Source organism: Camelina sativa, chromosome 8 (genome assembly GCF_000633955.1).
Source record: "Camelina sativa cultivar DH55 chromosome 8, Cs, whole genome shotgun sequence".
In the NCBI taxonomy this organism is placed as follows: Eukaryota; Viridiplantae; Streptophyta; class Magnoliopsida; order Brassicales; family Brassicaceae; genus Camelina; species Camelina sativa.
Window position 1 is genome coordinate 2,313,723 of NC_025692.1, and position 20,976 is coordinate 2,334,698.

The following is a 20,976-nucleotide window of genomic DNA, read 5'->3' on the forward strand; positions in this document are numbered from 1 at the left end:
ATCTAGCTTGGAGCTACAACACTAGAGATTACGAAGAGAGATTGGAGAGGATTCACGCATATGATAGCAAGGTCTATGAAGATGTCATGAAGACTAAACCAAAGACATGGTGTAGGGCATTCCACAAGATTGGCAGCTATTGTGAGGATGTTGAAAACAACTCAGTGGAGTCTTTCAACAATACAATCAACAAGGCGAGAGAGAAACCATTTGTGGCTATGTTGGAGACTGTTAGAAGGCTTGCCATGGTTCGAATTGCTAAACGGTCTGCTATTTCTTATTCACATGAAGGTTAGTAAGACTACACTCTTATTTTTATTCATTTATATGTTTTATTCTTATTCATTTATATGTACTCTATATAGTCAGATGTGGCAGGATTATGCACTCCATATGTGACTCGTTTCCTTGCTGATGAGCATAAGGCAGCTTCTACATGCTTTGTATATCCCAGCACAAATGGAGCGTATGAAGTTTACTTGGGATACGACAAACACCGAGTTTGTTTAAATGCCAGAACTTGTACCTGCATGAAATTTCAGATTTGTGGAATCCCATGCGAACATGCTTACGGACTGATAATCAAGAAGACATTGGTAGCTGAAGACTATGTGTGTGAATGGTTCAGAACTGCTAAGTGGAGACAAAACTACACAGACGGGCTTGTTCCACAAAGAGGTCCACGCTTTTGGCCTTCCACTGGGGGTGAAAATGTGTATCCACCTCCAAAGCCGGACGATGAGAAGATCGACAAGAAGAGGAAGAAAGGTGTTAATGAGTCACCTACCAAGAAGCAACCAAAGCAAAAGAAAAGAATCATGCATTGTGGGATTTGTGGTGCAGCTGATCATAACTGTAGGTACCACCAGAAGAAGAAGAATAAGAAGAATACAACACAAGTGGAATCTTCTCAAGGTTGTCTCACTCAAGAGAAATAATGTGGGATGGAGGATTAGCATAAGTAGGACTGTTTTTTTTTTGGTTTTATGACCTGTTTCAGAACATATCTTGTTTTGCCTTAGTATGGTCAAGTCCAATCTTTTGAACCTTATTATTAACTATGTAAGGATGTACTCTTCCCTTTTGAACATGAATGTATTTTGAAACAAGATAACATCATCTCTTAAAAACATTTTGTCTCATACAAAACAAACATAGAAAACAACATACAATGTCATCATATTAGCTTAACTAGACCAAATATGATCATACAACCTAATACTAAAACAATTATCATCCTATTCATCCTAAATTTAAATTCAGCTTTTACATCTTCAATCCTCTCAAATATCTCTTTCTCAAGCTCCATTTGCATCTTCTTCTCAACCTTCATTGTCTCTGATATGAACTCTTTCATTGTCTCCACCTCATCCAACAAAGCCTCATCGATCCACTTGAAAACGTGATTGTCATTCATAAGCTACACCATGGACAATTCATTTGGTTATCGTTTAGAACCTTATCAATATTCATAAGCCAAATAATAAGTTCTACTTTGTATTACCTTATTTCCAGCTGCATACACACAACGAAAGTATCGTCGATTTGGGTTATGGTCGGATTTTGAATTTTTGGCCACAATTGCTTCTCCACACCAACATCTCTTAGGTACACCAACAACTCTTCCTCTTTCGTGGACATTTGTCGAACTGCTCGAAGATCCAGAAATATTACTCATGATTTTGAGAGAAAGAGAGACAAATTTGGATTTTCTTCAATTTCGATTTTTAGGGTTCTTAGTAAGAATTTGGGGTTATCGTTTTAAAATAGAAGAAGAAGTAGTCGGGTCGGGTTCTAAATGTTACCGGGTTATAAATTGCTTTCATACCGGTTTAACATGGGTTTCTATCGGGTTTAGTAACAAAACCGTGTAAACCCAGGCGGATGGGGAAATAGACATAAAAGTATTAATTTGGGGGAAATTAGAAGGAGAATATAAGTTGGAAGGGGTTCTAGTAGAAGGTCAAAGTTCCAGAGATATTCGGTACGATATGGTAATTCCGAGGGCGAAATAGAAAGTCTTTCCGAAAAAATCAAATAAATAAAATGAAAGTACATGGAATAAGCTCAACGAACATTGATCTCAAGAACTTAGTTCTTGTTCTTAGCCTAATTAGAGCTTCAGTGTTCTGTAACAAAGAAAAACTCAGGGCTTTGAATCTGACAAAGTTTTAAGATCAGAGCTACTGAGACGCGTAGGCACAAGCTGTACAGGCACAACTATAAATCCAGATTTCAGACATTCTTCTTCAAGAAGTTTAACTTGAGATGGTCCGTCAGGGCAGAAAGCAACCACAGCTCCTCCGCTTCCAGTGAACTTTGCAGCTGCGCCAATCTTACGTGCCACTTCCACCATTTCTATGTTCATAGCTCCCAAACATTCATCTCCAAACATACTCCTAAAGAAGAAACAAAGATTAATGTTGATTATTATTATATTTGTGTTACGCGTTTTGCTTTGTTCAGTTTTGAATTGTGTATAAAATCTGATAGATAACCTTCGAAGATCGAAGTTACGGTTCATGAGTTCCTTGAGTTTGGAGTAATCTTTTTTAAGTAATGCAGTTCGACCTTCTTCTGCTAATTTTGCAACTTCTGCCATCGATGATATTATAAACTCATCACCATCTAACCACCTTTTACGAACCGTGCTATGTACCTGCATTTTAACATAATCAATGCTAACACAGAAAGTAATAAAATCAGAAGTAGGGTAGTAAACAGCTAGCTGCGCTCTTACCTTCCCAGAGTCACTAGGATTCTCAGCATAGATGAGATGCAGAGGAGGAAGAAGATTGATATCCATTATAGTGTAAATCCCATATCCAAGTTTATCCATATGCTCTTTACTAAAATCCTGCAAGAGCAAAGAAGATCAAACCACTAGCGATATTTATATCAATGTCAAAGGCGTTTAATATTTATAGTTGCAAATAGATCATCCTAACCATGTAAACAAGACCACCACCATAGACTTGCGCAACACGGTCTTGAAGACCTGCAATAATACCAAGCTCTTTCTCGGCGTTAAGGATAATGTTAGGTCGGACTTCGATTCTGATTAATTGCCTGACATTGTAGAAGTCGAGAAGGCAGCTAAGAGCAGCAGATACAATGGCACTGGAACCCGAAAGCCCTGTCTGATAAATGAAAAACATCAGTTACACTAATAATGGCTTTAGTTACACATATGAAAGAAACTGAATTCAAAATTAACCACAAACAGAAAGATACAGATAAAGTTTAGAAATAAACCTGTCTTGGGATGTTGGTATCATAAGATAGAGTGAAGTTTCTATCATGAAGTTGGATGCCATTATCTTTGCAATAGTTGCGGAATACTTTACAAATCGCCATTATTAACCTTACACCTCCGTAGTATCCGTCATTTTCCAATCGATAAACCTTGAAGAGAAGACACACAAACTAATCTTAGAATTACTAAAACCATAAGAGGTAAGTTTAATAATAATTTTAGTTAAAGAGAAACAAATCAATGTCGAGCTATAAACAAAAATAATCAGTTGGAAACAGAGAGAACGAACATACGAGGTTGTCGAGAGAGTGAAACTGGACAAGATCATGAAATGGATGAGGTTTGATCAAGAGATGATCAGATGGCTCGAGCTTAGCCCACGCCCAGAAATTACCAATGGTAAATGAAATCGTACGACCGAAGTAAACATCGCTAGGGTTTCCCAGAAACCCGATTCTAGCGAACGAGCGATGCTCGAACACACCCTTTTCCTGAACCTTGCCAGACTCCGCAGGTTTCGCATTGGGATCCATCGTCTGATTTCAAATGTGATGCGGTTTTTAGCTATAAGACTCTGCCCATTTTATAGCTGATTTTAGAAAAATATCTTCAAATCCGTGTCATCGGATAACCTTAACACGTCAGGTCGCGATGTATGTTGTTCTGTAACAGCTAAGTTTGTTGTTCAGTAACAGCTAGAAACAAAGTTTGTTGTTCAGTAACAGCTAGATGAACCTCCTCGACCAAAAACAGAAAGAGCTAAATGGGCCTTATCTTTCTTTTTTGAACAGAAAATGGGCCTTATCTTAAAACATATATGGGTTTAATGACAAAATCTGAGTGCTGTTTTCTCATAGAACTTAAACAATCCAAACGAACTAATATTGTCTATTACCTTACTTTTGCCGGTAACTGGACCAAACGTGTATTCAAATTAGGTCAAAATAGGCCTTTAACCAAAATATTTAATCAAAACCAATTAGCTGAATGTACTTAAACACCCAACCCCATGATAGATTGGAGATATGAACACATAAATAATATACATATTTCTGACATCTACAGTATATCTAATCTAATGATACAAAACATGTTAGAAAAGAAAAACAAAGGTTGGATGATTTCTCAACCAATAATGAGAGTTATATAATAGGCAAGCACAATAGACAAACGAATTGAGAAACCTTAAATGGGACAAAACAGGTTAATACAAATTTGGTGGGTGTGATCGTTAACTAAATGAACCAGGTTTTACTCCTTGAGTACGCGTGTATATATGTAGATGTATGTAGATGCGTATAATTAACTATGAAGAGCGTTGGAGATCTAATCTACCTTGTTGGGTCAACAAACACTCTATTCGATTTCACGGTCCAGGGTTGTTGGATCCACAGTTCTTTTTGTTTTAAAGTTTTAACCCTAACAGTGTTTTGGATAATTCATTTTTCTCCATAGCAATATGCCAATATCTATTGCTAATTAATACTAATAAGTTCGGTATATAATTTGCTTCCTTTTCATTTTTGTTCCTCGGTATTTATGTCAGACAATTCATTTATTTGTGTTGACAATTTTTGTGTTGAAAGAAGCAGGAAACAAACAATGACACGTTGTATTTAGAATTTAGTACAGTCAAGATTTCGGAAAGAAAAAAATCAGATTTCAATGCACAATCAACTAATTTCCAGTAGTTTTTTTTTTTTTGTTTTTACCAAAGAAAATACAAATTCCAATAGTTAGACCATAACTTGTATTATAGTGGTTTGAACTTCGTATCAGTGTTGTTTTTGTATCACAATCCGCAAAGAAAATAACAAAAGTCTAAATAGTTGAGAAATTCGCATAAGTAATTTTATATTTTAGATAGTGAAAATTAGGTGTCGGCATAAAAACCGTATCCGAATATCCAATTCGGAACCCGATCCGAAAAACCGGATTCGGGTTGGGTACGGATTTGCCTATAAAACCTTATTTGGTTCTATTTTCTAATACCCGTGGGTTCGGGTTAGGATCGGATAATATCCGGTACCTGTTTGGGTATCCATTAAACCCGAACATATAAACATATTTATAATATTTATCATTACTATAATGCAATTACCCCAAAATTATGATTATAATTTTGAATATTTCATTTAGTTTTATACCTAAATATCAAAAATAATCAAAATATCTAAAATATTTTGTCACATAAGTCAAAATTTAACTAAATTTATTTAAATTTAATTAATTTTAATTATATTTTTAAGGGTACCCAGTAGTTCGGGTACTAATCGTGTTCTAAAATTTGTAACCCTAACCGACTCGAACCCGATAGTACCCAAACCGAACCGAACCCATATATCTAAAAATACCCAATGGATTCTATTTTTCTAAACCCGTTTACCCGAACCTGAATGGGTAATATCCGAACCCGAACGGGTTACCTGAATGCCCAGACCTAGTGAAAAGGATAAGAAAATGTAAAAGCGATATATAGGAGACAAAAAGTACATGTATATATATATGTACGTGTAGATGCAAAAAGTGAACAATGGTGCTCCTTATCATTCAAGCTTCATTTAAAAAATGAACTTATTTATGTATCGAATTACCTGGAAATTCAGCTAAGCATATAATGTGTCTCTGAAACTAAAAAAACACTAACGAATAGGTCAAAGAAGTTCGCGGGAACATGTCGTTTAGTATGGTGGACACTGGACATGGACAAGACATGTCGTTAAGACCGGTTCCGGAGGTTCCAAGTTGAGATGCCTATTCTTTATCCAAAAAGATTGAGAGTAACTTCAAAGAAAATTGGTGGAATAAGCATGTGTATAACCTTGATCATATATTGTTTCTGCTTTCTAGTGGTAAGACACATGTTATAGTTCTGAAAAAGGTATAATAAGAATTAGCGAACATGCATTTAGTCAAATGTTTAACATCCATATTAATTGTTTTCTCAAGCGAAATTTGATTATATTAAGTCGTGTTATTTTATATAGTAGAAATTGAGTTATGGGACAATTCTGTCTATCCAAATAATGTTAAATTAATATGTTGATGCAAATCTATATTTTTCGGATAAAAAATCATATAAATTCAATCATAGCAACTTCAATGATGAGATCATATTGATTTCTTTTTAACCATTGAGTGATGACGTTTATTTATGTTTTTTTTTTCTTTTCAAAATTGTTATATTGGTAAAATTAAACAACAAAACATTATGTGATTAAACAGTTTTCAAAAATTTTAGCAACCAAGAGTTCTTTTATGCCAACACCTATGTAGTTTTAAAGGAAACTTACTATATAATAGTTAAACCTTAATTTAGACGATCAAGTTATCAAAATCATTTGAATAGCTTTCACTTGTCAGTAAAAAGTGTTTTATAGATTTGAGTTTTAATTATAAAAGAAAAGGAGTCAAGTTTATTCCGTCTTCGTCATGTCCCATACGCATCAAGAGAATACTACTCGGTCACTTGGAACACGTAATATATTGACTAAATAGAGAAGAGGGAAGACGAAGACCCAGTTCAAATTACTATTTATAATAGGTTGACATTGCAAGTAATGAAGTAAATCATATAAAATAAAGTATATTCCTAACATGATTGGAAATCAAATTGCTTACTAATCTAATAATTTAGGAAAGAGCTTTTATTTATCTAATATTAAGATGATTGTAGATTCTATTTTAACGGGAGCATGTAATATTGACTTGCTAGAATAGGTAGGATGCGAAGACCAAAATCAAACAAATATTTTTAGTTTCGATAATCTCAATACTACTCTTAATCATCACCAGAAAAAAAGAAAAAAAAAACATATTATATCCCAACTCCCAAGTATGAAATGTTAATGATATAATAGGAAGTCAAATGCTAGTTTTGTAAAGTTATTTAAAAAAACGCGTGATAATTTTACATATAAACTTTATAAAATGTCCAAACTTATCACCTCAATAAATTATAGATTCGTATTGGATATATATTGACAATATACATTTTGTGTCTGCATAAATTTATTTAATTTCTTTGACTACAAAGAAAAAAATCATTTAATTAAATTAAGACCACAAATGTAGAAGATGTTTTTTAAAAAAGTTAAAAACAAATGATAGGATTGAAAAAAAATATTTATCTCGTATGGCATGCAATTACCAGAAATGGCAGTAACAAATGTGTAAATTTGAAGATTCTTTATTACTGCTTATAGAATTAAATCTAAAAAATAATTTAGTAAAATCAAAAGAATATGTGTTGGGAAATAGCTACATTGACAGATCAGCCAGGTGAAAGAAAACATTATGACCGTAGGATCAAATATCCCCAGACCCACTTATAGTAACATCCCAGGGTTGGGATTTTTTTTCCCTTTGTTTTTTTTTTGTTTTGGATTAAACTTTAAAGCTAAATAACATTTTCTACTTTTCCTTAATTAACTGTAAAATAAAAATAAAATTAATTCAAGCAGTTTTGGGAATATAGATAAACAGAAAAAAAGAATCAAACGGCTATAATTGGCGTTACAGTTTTCCTAAAGAAGAGAGGAGAGATTTAGATTTAAGTGAGATTTTTTTCGGATATTTATTCTCTCCCCTGACTTCTCTGTTTTTTTTTTTTTTTTCCTTAGTTTTTGATAAAAAGTTTTGATTTTTTTTGTTTGTTCTCTTTTGTTTTGTCGGGCTTCGATTTCGAGGTCCGAGTCTCTTCTTCGCGAAAATTTTCCCAGAGATTAAAAAGAAAAGAGTTTTTTTGTTAATACCTTCTGTGTATAATCAATCATGTCTGATGGATACTATAGTTCTAAGAAGACGGACGATATCTGTGATGATGTTTGTGGACAGGTGAGTCTGTATTCATACGTATTTTGGTTTCCGCTAAGCGATTTTGTAATGGAATCGGTTTTTGGGGGGTTTTTTTTTTGTTCGCATTAAATAAAAAAAATTGGAGATTCTGATATCAATTTGTTGGCTTTTAAAATTGGATGAGAATTGGTTGTANTTTTTTTTTTTTTTTTTTTTTTTTTTTTTTTTTTTTGATTTTTCGATTTCTGATAGTTTGTTTGGTACTTGTTTGTGTTACATAGGGTTTGTGTTCTTAATCTCATGCTATTGTCTGAATTTAAGAATTGATTTGAACGATTTGTCGATTGTGTTTTGTCTGAAATTTATGGTGCTTTTTTTTCTTTTTTTTTTTCCTCCTTAATTGTTATGAACAATTTAGGTTTTTGTTTCATGATTATTATCCCCAGTTAAACATATTGTTTTGGGATTGTCGATGAAATTTGTCTTAGGGTTTGATTCTTTGTATCCACCACTATACAAATCTCTCTATAGCTGTTGTGTGATTGTGCTATTCTTATCTCGAATCTGTTGTGGATATTATATTTTATGATTCTCTGATTTTTGTTTGTGAATGTTTCTGAGTTTTGTTCTGGGGGTTGTTTTTTGTTTTTTTGGTTTAGCAGGATGGTTCAAGAACAGCCAAGGCTTTCTCAAGGGTAAGATGTGTTCTACGTGGACTCGATTTCAAGACATACATATTCTTCTTCACCATTGTGCCCATTTTCCTCATCGGAGTCTATCTGCACGGTCAGAAGCTTACGTATTTCTTGAGACCGCTTTGGGAATCTCCACCCAAGCCGTTTCAAATACTTCCTCATTACTACCATGAGAACGCTACCATGGAAACGCTCTGTAGTCTACATGGCTGGAAACACCGTGAATCTCCGAGAAGGGTCTTTGACGCTGTCTTGTTCAGCAATGAAGTTGATATGCTCACTATCCGGTGGAAAGAGCTGTATCCTTACATTACACAGTTTGTGATTCTTGAATCAAACTCTACTTTCACCGGTTTGCCTAAACCGTTGGTTTTTGCTGGGAACCGAGGGAAGTTCAGTTTTGTTGAGCCGAGGCTGACTTATGGGAACATTGGAGGAAGATTCAAGAAAGGAGAAAACCCGTTTGTTGAAGAAGCTTACCAGAGGATTGCATTGGATCAGCTCATTAGACTCGCTGGTATTGAAGAAGATGATCTTTTGATAATGTCTGATGTTGATGAGATCCCTAGCGCTCATACCATCAACCTGCTTAGATGGTGTGACGGGTACCCACCCATTCTTCACCTTCAGTTGAAAAACTACTTGTACTCGTTCGAGTACTTCGTTGACAACAAAAGCTGGAGAGCTTCGATTCATCAGTACAAGCCGGGGAAGACTCGATATGCTCATTTCCGCCAAGGAAACACTCTTTTAGCAGATTCTGGTTGGCATTGCAGTTTCTGTTTCAGGCACATCAGCGAGTTTATATTCAAGATGAAAGCGTACAGCCACAACGACCGGGTCAGATTCTCTCATTATCTAAACCCCAAAAGAATCCAAGATGTGATTTGTAAAGGAACTGATCTGTTCGATATGCTTCCGGAAGAGTATACATTCAGGGAAATCATTGGGAAGCTAGGTCCAATACCGAGGTCTTATTCAGCTGTTCATCTCCCAGCTCATCTGATTGAAAAAGCTGAGAGTTACAAATACTTGTTACCTGGGAACTGTGTAAGGGAAAGTGGCTGATAAGGGTTTTGTACTTATCAGTCTTTGTAGTTGTTAGGGGGTGGGGGAAACGGCTTATCATCAGTAGGAGGGAGTGTGAAACAGAGAATGGTACAGAGTTTCTTGAGACTCTCGAGAAGAGTGATTTGATAAGTGGAGTCTCTGGTTTCAGTATATAACCTTGTCTGCTTATAAATTCTCATACTGACCATATGTTCTAATGTGTTCCCATCTTTGTTTTGGGAAGTTTTGCTGGAATAGTACTCTTTCTCTCTTATCTGTCTCTCTCTCTCTCTTTCTCTTTTCATACTCTCCCTTTTAGTCTGTACAATTTTAGTTGATTTCTTTTACATTATCCTGAGATTCTTTGTAATCTTTATTTTTATATTTTCGTTTCAATTCTGAATTTGTCTTGATTCTATCTCTGGTATTCATTATTATTATTATCGTATGATTTGATTGTAGTTGTTTTTGTTTGCTTAGATAAATGTTCACTAGCAAAAATTTTATAAAAGAATTCCCAGGCTATGCAAGAGCTCGAGTTGATCTCTTGATCGGGCGTTGTTTGTTGGTTTAATATAAGACTGAACGATTTGCTTCCATGTTAGTTATGTCGTTGTGCCTGCTTTAAGATTCTCAAAATCAGAAACAGATGCTGAAATCATAAACAAAGCTTGCTCGAAATGAATCATTGTTCCTGCCTTTATCCTCCACTAAGGATGCTCGAAATGTATCCCTTTGAGCGGCCATTTAGTTGAATGTGAATCATCAATCATCACTTTCATTGAAGCCTAATGCCTCCACCAGATGATCCCCCATTAATTGCAGCTTTCTCCAACCTCATCGGTTGACTCATTTCACTATATCCAATAACAACATTACAAGGTTCCATAACGGTATCATCAGAATATGGAGGCGCGTGAAAATGTAAACTTTACAAACTGAAAAAAAAAACAACCCTTTGGAGGACTGAAACTGAATTGTCTACGTAAGCAACATAACGACTACAGCAAACCACAACAACAATAAAGAAAGTTTGGAAATGGAATGAGTTGCGAGGAAGATCAAATGGTTTGTAAGAACTAAGAATTAGAAAGGAGTGAGGAAAACAAATTAGTTGGCGTCTCCGATGATAGAAACAGAAGCCAATGCCGATAGAACTTACTTTACTGGCTACTTTTATATATTTACATTCATTCCTGCTTCTGCCTTTCTTCTTGTGTTTTCTTGTCGTTAATCAGGGAAAATGCAAGAAAACGCGATTTCTTTGTCTTTAGCTTCAAAACCGTTCCAACCAATTCAACAAGCTGTCCTCAGAAGCTAACTGGAGAATCAACAAAAGAACTTAGTAGTCTTTCAATGATTTTCTAAATTTTAAGTGTGTGTTTTTAGGTTCTCACCGAAAGCAAATCAGGGAGAGTCCCAAATTCTGCATTCTCCAATTCTGAAACTGAAAAGTTTCCAGATCCAGTGTCAACATTCCCATGATAATTAGGGTTCTTCTCCACAAGAGACGACGACACTTCAATTTTCTTGTACACCAAGTTATCTTCAATAACACTCACATTATTCCCTGACACTTGAGCTCTTTTGTCTGATGTCGAACCAAAAGAAGCTTCTTGAATGTTCTCCAATCCCTAATTTTATACCAGACAACATAAGCTATAAGTTTACTAACGCAAGAAGAACGTAATGATACTGGCTAGCTGCAGAGAACGGAACTAACCTCGGCAAATGATTCATAAGTGATTTCATCCTCATCAACAGAAATCACAGGGCTAGCTTGTGTAGGAGTAGTAGTTTTTGGTGTGCTTGGGCAACCTCGAACCCCATTACCCTCAATCTCTTCGATAATTTTCTCCGTTTGCTTTTGTTGCTGATATATGATCTTAGAGACAACAAATTCCCCAATCTCGCCTTCTTCTGTTCCCAAGTGGTACTGGTGCAAAACCCAATTAGACTTCACAGGTTTTAATCCCTTTCTCGCGCTCTTGTAAAGCACCATGATCTTCTTGCATCCTTTCTGGACTCCATTGATTATCACCGGTTTGGTTTGACCAGTCTTGTGCCAGCGGACCGATTCATCCGTCAAATTAGTTGGTGTAACCCTTCTCCTCTTTCTCTGCCCATTTTGATATGCATGTGCCGTCTTGTTAAAGAAGAAGACACTAGTTCCATCCTTATTAACACCTACAAACATTTTGATGAGTGGTGATTGGTTACTCAAAGTTAACATCTAGAAACATCAAACCAACGGAAGATCGATGATCTTATTTATTACCTGGAAGGTTTTGAGGGTGAGTGTAGTTGATACCAACATCTTCAGTGACTGAACATATAAAGTCTTGGATAAGAAGATGTGGTTTTAAGCCATCAATCCCACACTTAGCTTCCAAATGCTCAATCACTTCCTCATCGGTTGGCTCAAATTTCACACCTTTAGGAAGGCCTGGCCAAGGAGCCAGTACCTGACAAAGCAAAAATAAGAAAAAAAAAACATCTCAGTATTCAGATAAAACAACATGGCCATAATTAAGCTTTATTCAGTTACAGGTGTTGTAAATTGTTCTTTACATTGCTGTTGTCTACGCGGTAAGAGCAGTTAGGGCAGTTGATAGAAGCTCCACACTCTTTAATATGCAAAGCTGAAGACACAGGCGCATTCTTTATATTCCTTGCGATCCATGGACCATCCACAATCCAAGCCCTGCATGTGTAAAGGTTTTCATAGTTTTAGTGACAAGAGCAAAACCACATATAGAAGGTTCCAGAAAAGAGAAACATGTTTATGATATTAGATTCAAGCGTTTCTTGTCGAAAACAGAGAGAGACTGAGAGATTTCAAGTAGATTACTTCAAGTTTCTTCTCTAGATTCTTAGGCTATGAATAACAATAGTTATATAAATGTGTTTAATCTTGGCTTGCTATAGATTCTTGTTTTTTTTGTATATAAAAAAGATGTAAATTGTTTAGATTTTGTGAATTTTAAAGAAATTAAAGAAAAAATTCTTTTTCTGGGGGTAAATGTTGATAATAGTTTTTTTATCTATTAAAAAAAACTAGATAAGAAAAAAAAAATGAGAATAAAAACCATAGTACAGTTAAAATGCTAAAAATATAAAGTTATAATATTTGATATTAAAAAGAAAAAGTTTAAAACGAGGAAAAAAGACAGGCAATTCCCAAAAGAGAAGAAAAAGAGCTGAAACTTTGCATTCTTATTCAAGAGTCAAGACCATAAACAAAACAAACCTTCCAAAGTCGAGACTTTGGAACAAAGATGAGACCTTTGGGGTTTAGCAATCAATAAAAAACGACGGGTATATCAGAAACATATGGAAATATCGGAATGGGGCAAAGGGTTTTACTGAAATAAAATCAATCGAATCGAATCAGGAGTCTAACCAGATCTTAACGTATTGGTTTCTAAGCTTACCTCTCCATTAACTAAGCTACACAACAAGACAAAAGAAAGAACACGGCCGAAGAAAGAAGAGAGAGAGAGAGAGAGAGAGAGAGAAAACGTTTCTCCACTAGGCTAAGTAAAAAAGTAGACCGAAGTGAGCAGAGACACAAATAAGGACCCTAGAGAGAGAAGTATATACGTGTGCTCCATGAGCGGGAAATAGAAGTCCCGAACCTAAGCTTCGATGAAAGCTTCTCAAGAACACAACTAGCTAAGGTCAGACTCGGAGAATGTATCTTACTGTTGACTTAGCTTGACTAGAGTTTGGTTCGGTTACGAACGTGAGGATTTGTAAGGTTGTGTTTAACTCCGAAGCAATGGATAGCTTCGGAAGTCGAGCCCAATGGGAATTCGTAAATAATGTGGGTTTTTTAGTAGTAGGGCCATACTACCTTGATCACCAAGCCAGATAATAACATAAATTATTTTTTTTTTCAAATCTTTTAGTTTCTACCCTTTTTGTTTTGTTGTTTCACTGGTTTGAAAAAAAAAAATTGTAGTAGTTATTTCAGGAAGTGACCGTGACTGACTATTAATGACTTGCATTAATATAGCCAAAAGTATATTTCCATAGCCAAAAGTATATTTCCAGACGATTCCAACTTGTGGCCAGGTAAATTTATCTATCCGTATCCTACTATAGATTCATTTTAATCATTACATTGGAAAGTACAAACATAAAATTAGTCTTATAAAGTGTAAAAAGTTACATTATCATGCCATTAGTTTTAAATGTAAATATTTAATATTTTAATAAGGATAAAAATTTAATTTCAATACAAAACTAACAAAATATTTTAAATAATTATTAGTTTTCAAAAAAAAATTCTCTAATTAATTATGGACAAAAATTATTAATTAATTTTTAAAAATTGTAAAAGTAAGATTTTATATCTAACTATTCCAATTATTATTTTAATAACTATATTTGAATTTTTTTGAAAGATATTAAATTCTTCTATAATCTTTCTTTTATTTCTTTAATTTTTTTCGTATATATTGTGATTTGAATTTTTAAAAACGAAGACATATTACTCAATTTATGATGAAAAATGTGTGTTTTAATGTTCTACATTGACAGATTAGTAAAACTAAATTATGTGGTTAATAAAATAATAATTTTTATTTGCTCATAATTAGAATATAATAATTAATACTTTAAAATAATTCACAAAATAATAATGCAAATACAACAGTGAAGAGAAAAATAATATAAAATAGTAATATACATTAAACAAATTAAAATACTATAATATTCTAAAATAATTAATATTTAAAAAGATATATTAAATATTGTCTCAATTAAAATAATTTTTTAGAACAACTATAACAATAACTTTTATTATTATATTATAATATTTGGTGAAAATGTTTATTAATGCTTTATCGCAAGGGATATCTTCTAGCTACAAATTGTTCTTAAGGAAAAATACTAACAAATTAGGAGAATGAATTATGAAAATAATATCACACTTTTTAGGATCAGCCGATTTTTTTTTTTTTGTACAAATTGTTTTTGTATCAATCAGTTCACTTTATTCATCATAATAAATTAATTCTCCAGTGCTATATATTTTAAAAACATTGTTGGAATTATTTATAGGGTTATTTATATGTATAGGTAAAAAAATTTATAATACGTGATAATCTTTTTTTGTTTTTTGTCGTAAAATTTTTTGTAATATTTAGATGATATAAAAATGAGAAATTGACAATGAGGATGAATTGATTATGGCGTGTATTATTGTTATATACCTGTGTATGTAATGATCTATCAAAAATGTCGTTGTAGTATAGTGGTAAGTATTCCCGCCTGTCACGCGGGTGACCCGGGTTCGATCCCCGGCAACGGCGATAATCTTTTTTTTCACCTAATCAATGTTTTACGTGGGCTTTGTTGGGAAATTAAGAATCTGCAAGCGTTCTTTTTCTATTATAGGCCCATACTGTTTTGAGGAATCCTTGTTTTTCTTTCAATTTTTCAAAGTCTGATAGGAAAATTACCCAAATCAAGAACAATTTGAATATTAAATCGGGACAAATGTCATTAAAATCACTAACTTTCAAATTTTGGTCATTTTAATCACCAACTTTATGTAAGACATTATAAACATGAACTTCTGTTGATTTACTGTTTAAAACACCAGATTTTGTTGACCACGACGGAAAGAACATGTTGTTAAATTCCTAAACGTAGCAACTAGCTGGCGTTAAGAGGTCGTTAATCTTCTCCCGTTAGTGTCAAAACGACACCGTTTTAAATCAATCAAACAAAAGGATCCGGTATTTTGTCGTCGTCCCATATATCATCACCACTGTTAGAATCAGAACCAGCTTCCTCTGTTCTAACCATCTCAGGGAAATCATCTACAATGTTTAAGTTAGCTTCTTCAAGAGCAGCTTCTTCGACATCAGCTTCTTCATCTCCACCACCTACTGCATCATCAACATCATTGCAATCTTCATCTCCATAAACCGTGCAGTCATCGTCATTGTCATGCTCCATTGGAGGCTCCACTTCGTCATCTTCATCACTTTTTTTTTCCCGTTTTCGACGCTGACGTGAAGCTCCACCTCTATCTCTCTTTCCTTTATCTCCAACAACAGATTCAGATACGCATACAACCGGTTCATCTCTGGCATTAGAAACTGCAACGTCTTGCTGTGGAGCTCGAACTCCATCATCAACTCGAGGAGCTTCCTCTAAAGGGTTTCAATCAAACACAATTAAACTTAGTGATTCATCTTCTGGTGGAGCTGCAACAAACGATATCACACCTTTATTTCTCACTTTCGGCATTTGGGACTGAGAAATCGATTGGGGAAAATCAAAAATTAGGGTTAGGAGAAATTTTTAATTGGAGATTTTTGTTCCCAATTTTGTTCTGTTTGATCAATTTAAAACGGTGTCGTTTTGACACTAACGGGAAAGGATTAACGACCTCTTAACGCAGGCTAATTGCTCCGTTTAAGAAACGATATTCATCATGGTCAACAAAATTTGGTGTTTTAAACGGTAAGTCAACAGAAATTCATGTTTATAATGGCCTTACATAAAGTTGGTGATTAAAATGGCCACAATTTGAAATTTCGTGATTTTGGTGACATTTTCCCCATATTAAATGAGTCACAAATGAGAAGAAATGTGATTGAGTGAGTGGCGAGAGCAAAGGTTTCATCGGCTTATATAGTTTTAATCGCTTATTCAAAAATGCGGAAGAAGAGCTGTTGACTGTTACACACAAGTCGGTCAGAAGACAAAATGTTCATAAAGGAGACGATTCAATATTATAAGACTGATGTTTCCGGGTGAACCATACACAGAAGGCAACGTTACAAATTACTACATTTGCCTATCTTTCTGTGTGTCACAGCCAGAAACTCAGAAAAAGCAATAGCTCCAAACGAATCATATCATATATCAGATTGGTTTGGGCACCATCGCTTTATCCATGACAACAATTACAATATAAGACAGTAAGACTAATGAAGTTTCCCAAGTATGCTTTCATGCATATTATATATGTAATTATGATATCAGTGATCCCCATAAAGAACCTTGCGTGGATCGAGCTGACCGCTGCAGTAGCTTGAGGAGACGATAGAGAGTTCTTGTCTCCCTTTCCACTCTTCATGTGGCTTCAACACAATTGGGGTTTCCATAGCACCAGAATCTACACACAGCATCGTTGTGTAATCCTCATCTCCCATATCTACAATACTCTTGGCCTTCTTATCCCAAGGGTTCCACACTACTGCTCATACCCAAAAAAGAAACAAACTTCACATTTTTGTTCGCTTATTGATTGATTCAAGGGCAGAAACAAATTCTTACGCACCTGCATTTGGCATGCCTTCCTTTCGCAACTCGATAGTTCTCTTTCTCTCATGATCTATGATGGCAATCTTTGTCGGTGTGTTCAAATACACTCTATCAACCTACAGGGTTTACTGATGATACATTAAGTTCTGTTCGTAGAGAGAAGTTTAAGCCGAAAAAGGCACTCGTGTGCGTCAGATTACCTCGCCGTCAAAGGTAATTGCATCTGCCTGCTCCGTGAATCTTTCTCTACGCATCAATTTGTCCAGATAATCAAGTGTCTCCAGACCCTCAATCCGAACTTCACTGCAAATTGTATGCCATGTGATGTTTACATAGCAAAAAGGTGTTTTCAAGAAATTCTGTAAAGCAGCTTCCCAACAATAGATTTGTAAACTCGAGACAAGTACAATAGCTTTGATCATGATGATGACTGAAATGACAACACAAAGAAACAGAGGAATGGGGACAGAAGTGCCGAAACAACCACACGACATACATACCTTATGTCGGATACATATAAGTAGTTGCGAAGTGCAAACGTAAAGGAGAATGATTTTGGGTCAGTGTTCCTCACACGCGGGATGATAGTAAGTTTTCCAGGACTGATAGATATGCGAACACGAAGTTCAAAGCTGAAACAAAGTAGTCAGAGAAAAAAATGAGTCAAGAGATGATGACATTGGAAATGAAGGAAGAGAGATATCAACTGTACAAACCTATGAGGCCATATCTTCAAATCATCTTCAGTAGACTTCAATACTAAATCAACAGTTGATTGCTGGTTAGCAGGAGGCAGAGGTGACGGATCATTATCAAAAGACCAGAATCTGTTACGTGCAAATCCATGTCGCTCAAGTGGACCAAGATTTCCAAACTTCAAAAAAGACAAAACATGGTTGAAGATGGCGGCACAATAAGAATAAGCAACACATATTAACCAGTGTAACTTAAAATGATCTGAGAGATTTCTAACCTGTGGAAAACAGAGAGGTAAACCTCCCCTGATGGCCTTGGGTGGTCTCCATTGCGCCTATATGAACACAAAACATTGTTAATGGAAGTTGAAACTTCTTAAACTGGGGCAGCATTTCCGTACTCAAAACTCATGTTTCTACTCTAAAAGCACAATTTACAAATGATCTGATACATGTTGGAAAAATGGAGCAGGCTAAGAAGAAAAATGGAGTCATCATCAATCACTTTATTCATACCTTGGTGCTCATATAAAGCAACTGCTCCCTCCTTTCATTTCTCCAAGAAACAACTTGTCCTCCATAGAGAAGCACCTGAAACCATTTTCCAGCCCCAAACCAACCTCTTAGAAAGTTTACAACAAACCCAAGTAAAATTAGCAGATTCGTTTGTTTTTTTTACTGAGAGTCCATCAAGCTAAACCCATTTCTACTCTAATAAGTGAAAAAACATCAACATGTAAGCTCAAATTACTAATCACTTAGAGATTTATCTCATCATATAATCCATCAATCTTAGTCAAGTTACCACCTTTCCTTAAGGGTTTGATCAATTTTTTCTTACGGTACGGAGACCAAAAAGAAAAAAAAAAAAAAAACCTCAGCAGTAGATCCGGCAGGGTCGGTCAAAAGAATACGGGAAGAGCCATCACGATCGTTGACTGCATTCATCGGTTTTGGCCTTAACCTCGATTTTATTACCCTCACGAATGGGTTCACTTTCCCTTTCTTCCACTCCAGCTACATATACATACACACCCAACCAAACAAATTAAAAACACAGATGCATGCATTATCATATTTTATAATCAAACACGAACGAACTACATAATAAATTTTTAAAAAAAAAAAAAAAAAAAATCGAAATAAAATCCGCAAGATAAGTTGGAGAAATCGAGGGTATAGAAAGAAAAAGGAAAACTCTACGAATTAGCAACGGAGCAAAAGCTCGTTGATCGGCAGAAATTTCAACAACCAACCACCACTGGACTAGAACGCGACTGGGGAGAGAGAGAAGAGAGAAGAGAAGATGGAGCCAGAGAGAGAGAGAGAGAGTTAGGGACAGTTGATGTATATAGAAAATGCTGACCTTGATTGATCGGGGAAAAATGTCTTTTGATTCTCAGATATTTGGGTTTTTTTTTTTTTTTTTTAGTCGGAGGGGAGCTTTGAAGAAGAAGAAAGAAGAAAGAGCCTGTGCGCTTTTTTTAGTTGCTGTTCTCTTCATCAGCATTTAGCGTTGATACTGCCACGTGTACATTTTTTTATTTTTGTAGATTTGTTTTTTTTTTCAACTATTTTATTTAACTTCATGTATTTTTATCTTAAACTTTGTATTTTAGTAAAATACCCCTTTATATAAATAAGATGTTTAAGAGACCTTTTTGAATTTATTTTATATGATTTTTAGAAAAAAATCTGCAATTTTATTTATTCTGCTATTATTTTCTATTTTTTTGCCACTTTTTATTATTATTTGAGCATTTTCATTCAATAATAAATTATGTTTATCCTAGATCAATATACGTATATATAAACATATATCAATATTTTCAATTTTAACTAAGATATTTTGGAAAATAAAGGTAGTCATTTTGGAGACATGTTTTGGAAAATGTAATGATAGGCTTTTTTATATAAAACATTAAAGAAAGTAGGAAATATTTTCCAATAATATAATTTGGTATATTTTTTATAGGTTACATAATTTAGTATTACTGACAATGAATACTCACTTTATTTTCTTTCAATGTAGGCAAACACACATTTAGTTTGCATTTGATGGACTACAAAATTGTTTTCTTCCTAATAAAACAGTCATAACATATAATTTTCATGCCGCATTTTCGGCCTGAATGACACGAATATATCAATTTTTTGTTTTTTTTTAATATTTTTTTTAAGAAAAAAAAAAAAAAGAAAAAAAGAAGAAGAAATATGCATGTAAGATGCATCATAAAGAGTTTACCACCTAAAATCCAAGATTTATGCATTGCTTTGGTCACATAGCTAAGAATTGCTCCGGCTAAACCTACAAACATGGGAAGGATGTTAAAGATGATTTCCACGAGGTAGAGGACATGTTGGACTTGGATAGAATACATAGACTCGTTACCATGAAGGTTATTTAGCTAACCTAAAAGAGGAAACCACGCGTCAAACTCTAAAACCGATTCGTATGTTTCTAGTATGTTTTCTTGCAGTGCAAATAACATCAAGTCAATTAGTCATTTACTATTGTCACTACCACTGTAAGAGCTAGCGATGTATGATCAGTCTAAACGTCAGACCAATATGCGAAACCGAGAGTTCAAGCTACAAAATGTCTTGAGCCTTACTTATGATATTCCAAAACATATAACTTCATTATAAATGTGACGATGGATGATATCTTAATTACTTTTACCAATCATTTTATCTTCATGACCTCTAACAAAAACAATATTCCTTTTCTTTTTGTGACGTTATATTCCATTCCAACAGTAAAGAAAAAGTAATTAGTAAACTATACATATACATATTTTTATTTTATTTTATAAAAGGAGAGAACTATTTTACATTCATACGCATCAAAGATCACAATTCCAAATTTAAATAGAGATATGAACAGAACAGCATGAGATGGATATAAAAGTTTGTTTCGGAACCAAATGTATGGTAAGGTAACTGGTACGTAAGGAAGGATTGGCTTTTGATTTACGCCACATTACGTAAAGGAGAGAATCGAAATCGAATAAACATTAACCTCTATATATTACTGTAGAAATAGTCGACGGATTCACATTACATTAGAAACATCATTGGCACATTCAATATATGCAAGGGAATGGTGTGGGGGTTGGAAAATGCTTAGATGCAAAAAAATAAAGCGAATTCTTATCACAAACTGATAAAAAATACTTAAAAAAAAAAAAAAAAA

The 20,976-nt window shown here is 34.5% G+C and overlaps 4 protein-coding genes and 1 non-coding gene across 6 annotated transcripts; 2 read left to right on the plus strand and 3 right to left on the minus strand.

Moving 5' to 3' along the window:
- Positions 2,013-3,937, minus strand: LOC104705721 (probable glucuronokinase 2). The gene is made up of 6 exons (XM_010421783.2): positions 3,550-3,937; positions 3,256-3,405; positions 2,949-3,140; positions 2,741-2,857; positions 2,499-2,659; positions 2,013-2,399 (listed from the first exon to the last, which is right to left on the minus strand). The coding sequence occupies exons 1-6, from the start codon at positions 3,787-3,789 to the stop codon at positions 2,147-2,149; spliced, it is 1,113 nt and encodes a 370-aa protein (XP_010420085.1). The 5' UTR covers positions 3,790-3,937; the 3' UTR covers positions 2,013-2,146.
- Positions 7,778-10,201, plus strand: LOC104705722. Of its 2 annotated transcripts, none has more exons than XM_010421785.2 (2): positions 7,778-8,092; positions 8,713-10,201. In XM_010421785.2, exons 1-2 carry the CDS (start codon positions 8,030-8,032, stop codon positions 9,814-9,816), a joined length of 1,167 nt encoding a protein of 388 aa, XP_010420087.1. In that variant the 5' UTR covers positions 7,778-8,029; the 3' UTR covers positions 9,817-10,201. The 2 variants fall into 2 exon arrangements, with proteins under 2 accessions (XP_010420087.1, XP_010420088.1); XM_010421786.2 differs by having other exon boundaries at positions 7,779-8,092; positions 8,716-10,201.
- Positions 11,075-13,240, minus strand: LOC104709130 (NAC domain-containing protein 8-like). The gene is made up of 6 exons (XM_010425789.2): positions 13,233-13,240; positions 12,370-12,502; positions 12,077-12,263; positions 11,522-11,985; positions 11,196-11,432; positions 11,075-11,119 (listed from the first exon to the last, which is right to left on the minus strand). The coding sequence occupies exons 1-6, from the start codon at positions 13,238-13,240 to the stop codon at positions 11,075-11,077; spliced, it is 1,074 nt and encodes a 357-aa protein (XP_010424091.2).
- TRNAD-GUC lies at positions 15,045-15,116 on the plus strand. Its single transcript has one exon. It is a non-coding gene; the product is annotated as a tRNA-Asp (tRNA).
- LOC104705723 (putative glucose-6-phosphate 1-epimerase) lies at positions 16,511-19,256 on the minus strand. The gene is made up of 9 exons (XM_010421787.1): positions 19,147-19,256; positions 18,657-18,797; positions 18,297-18,371; positions 18,059-18,115; positions 17,802-17,959; positions 17,586-17,717; positions 17,286-17,388; positions 17,102-17,201; positions 16,511-17,017 (listed from the first exon to the last, which is right to left on the minus strand). The coding sequence occupies exons 2-9, from the start codon at positions 18,726-18,728 to the stop codon at positions 16,800-16,802; spliced, it is 915 nt and encodes a 304-aa protein (XP_010420089.1). The 5' UTR covers positions 18,729-18,797; positions 19,147-19,256; the 3' UTR covers positions 16,511-16,799.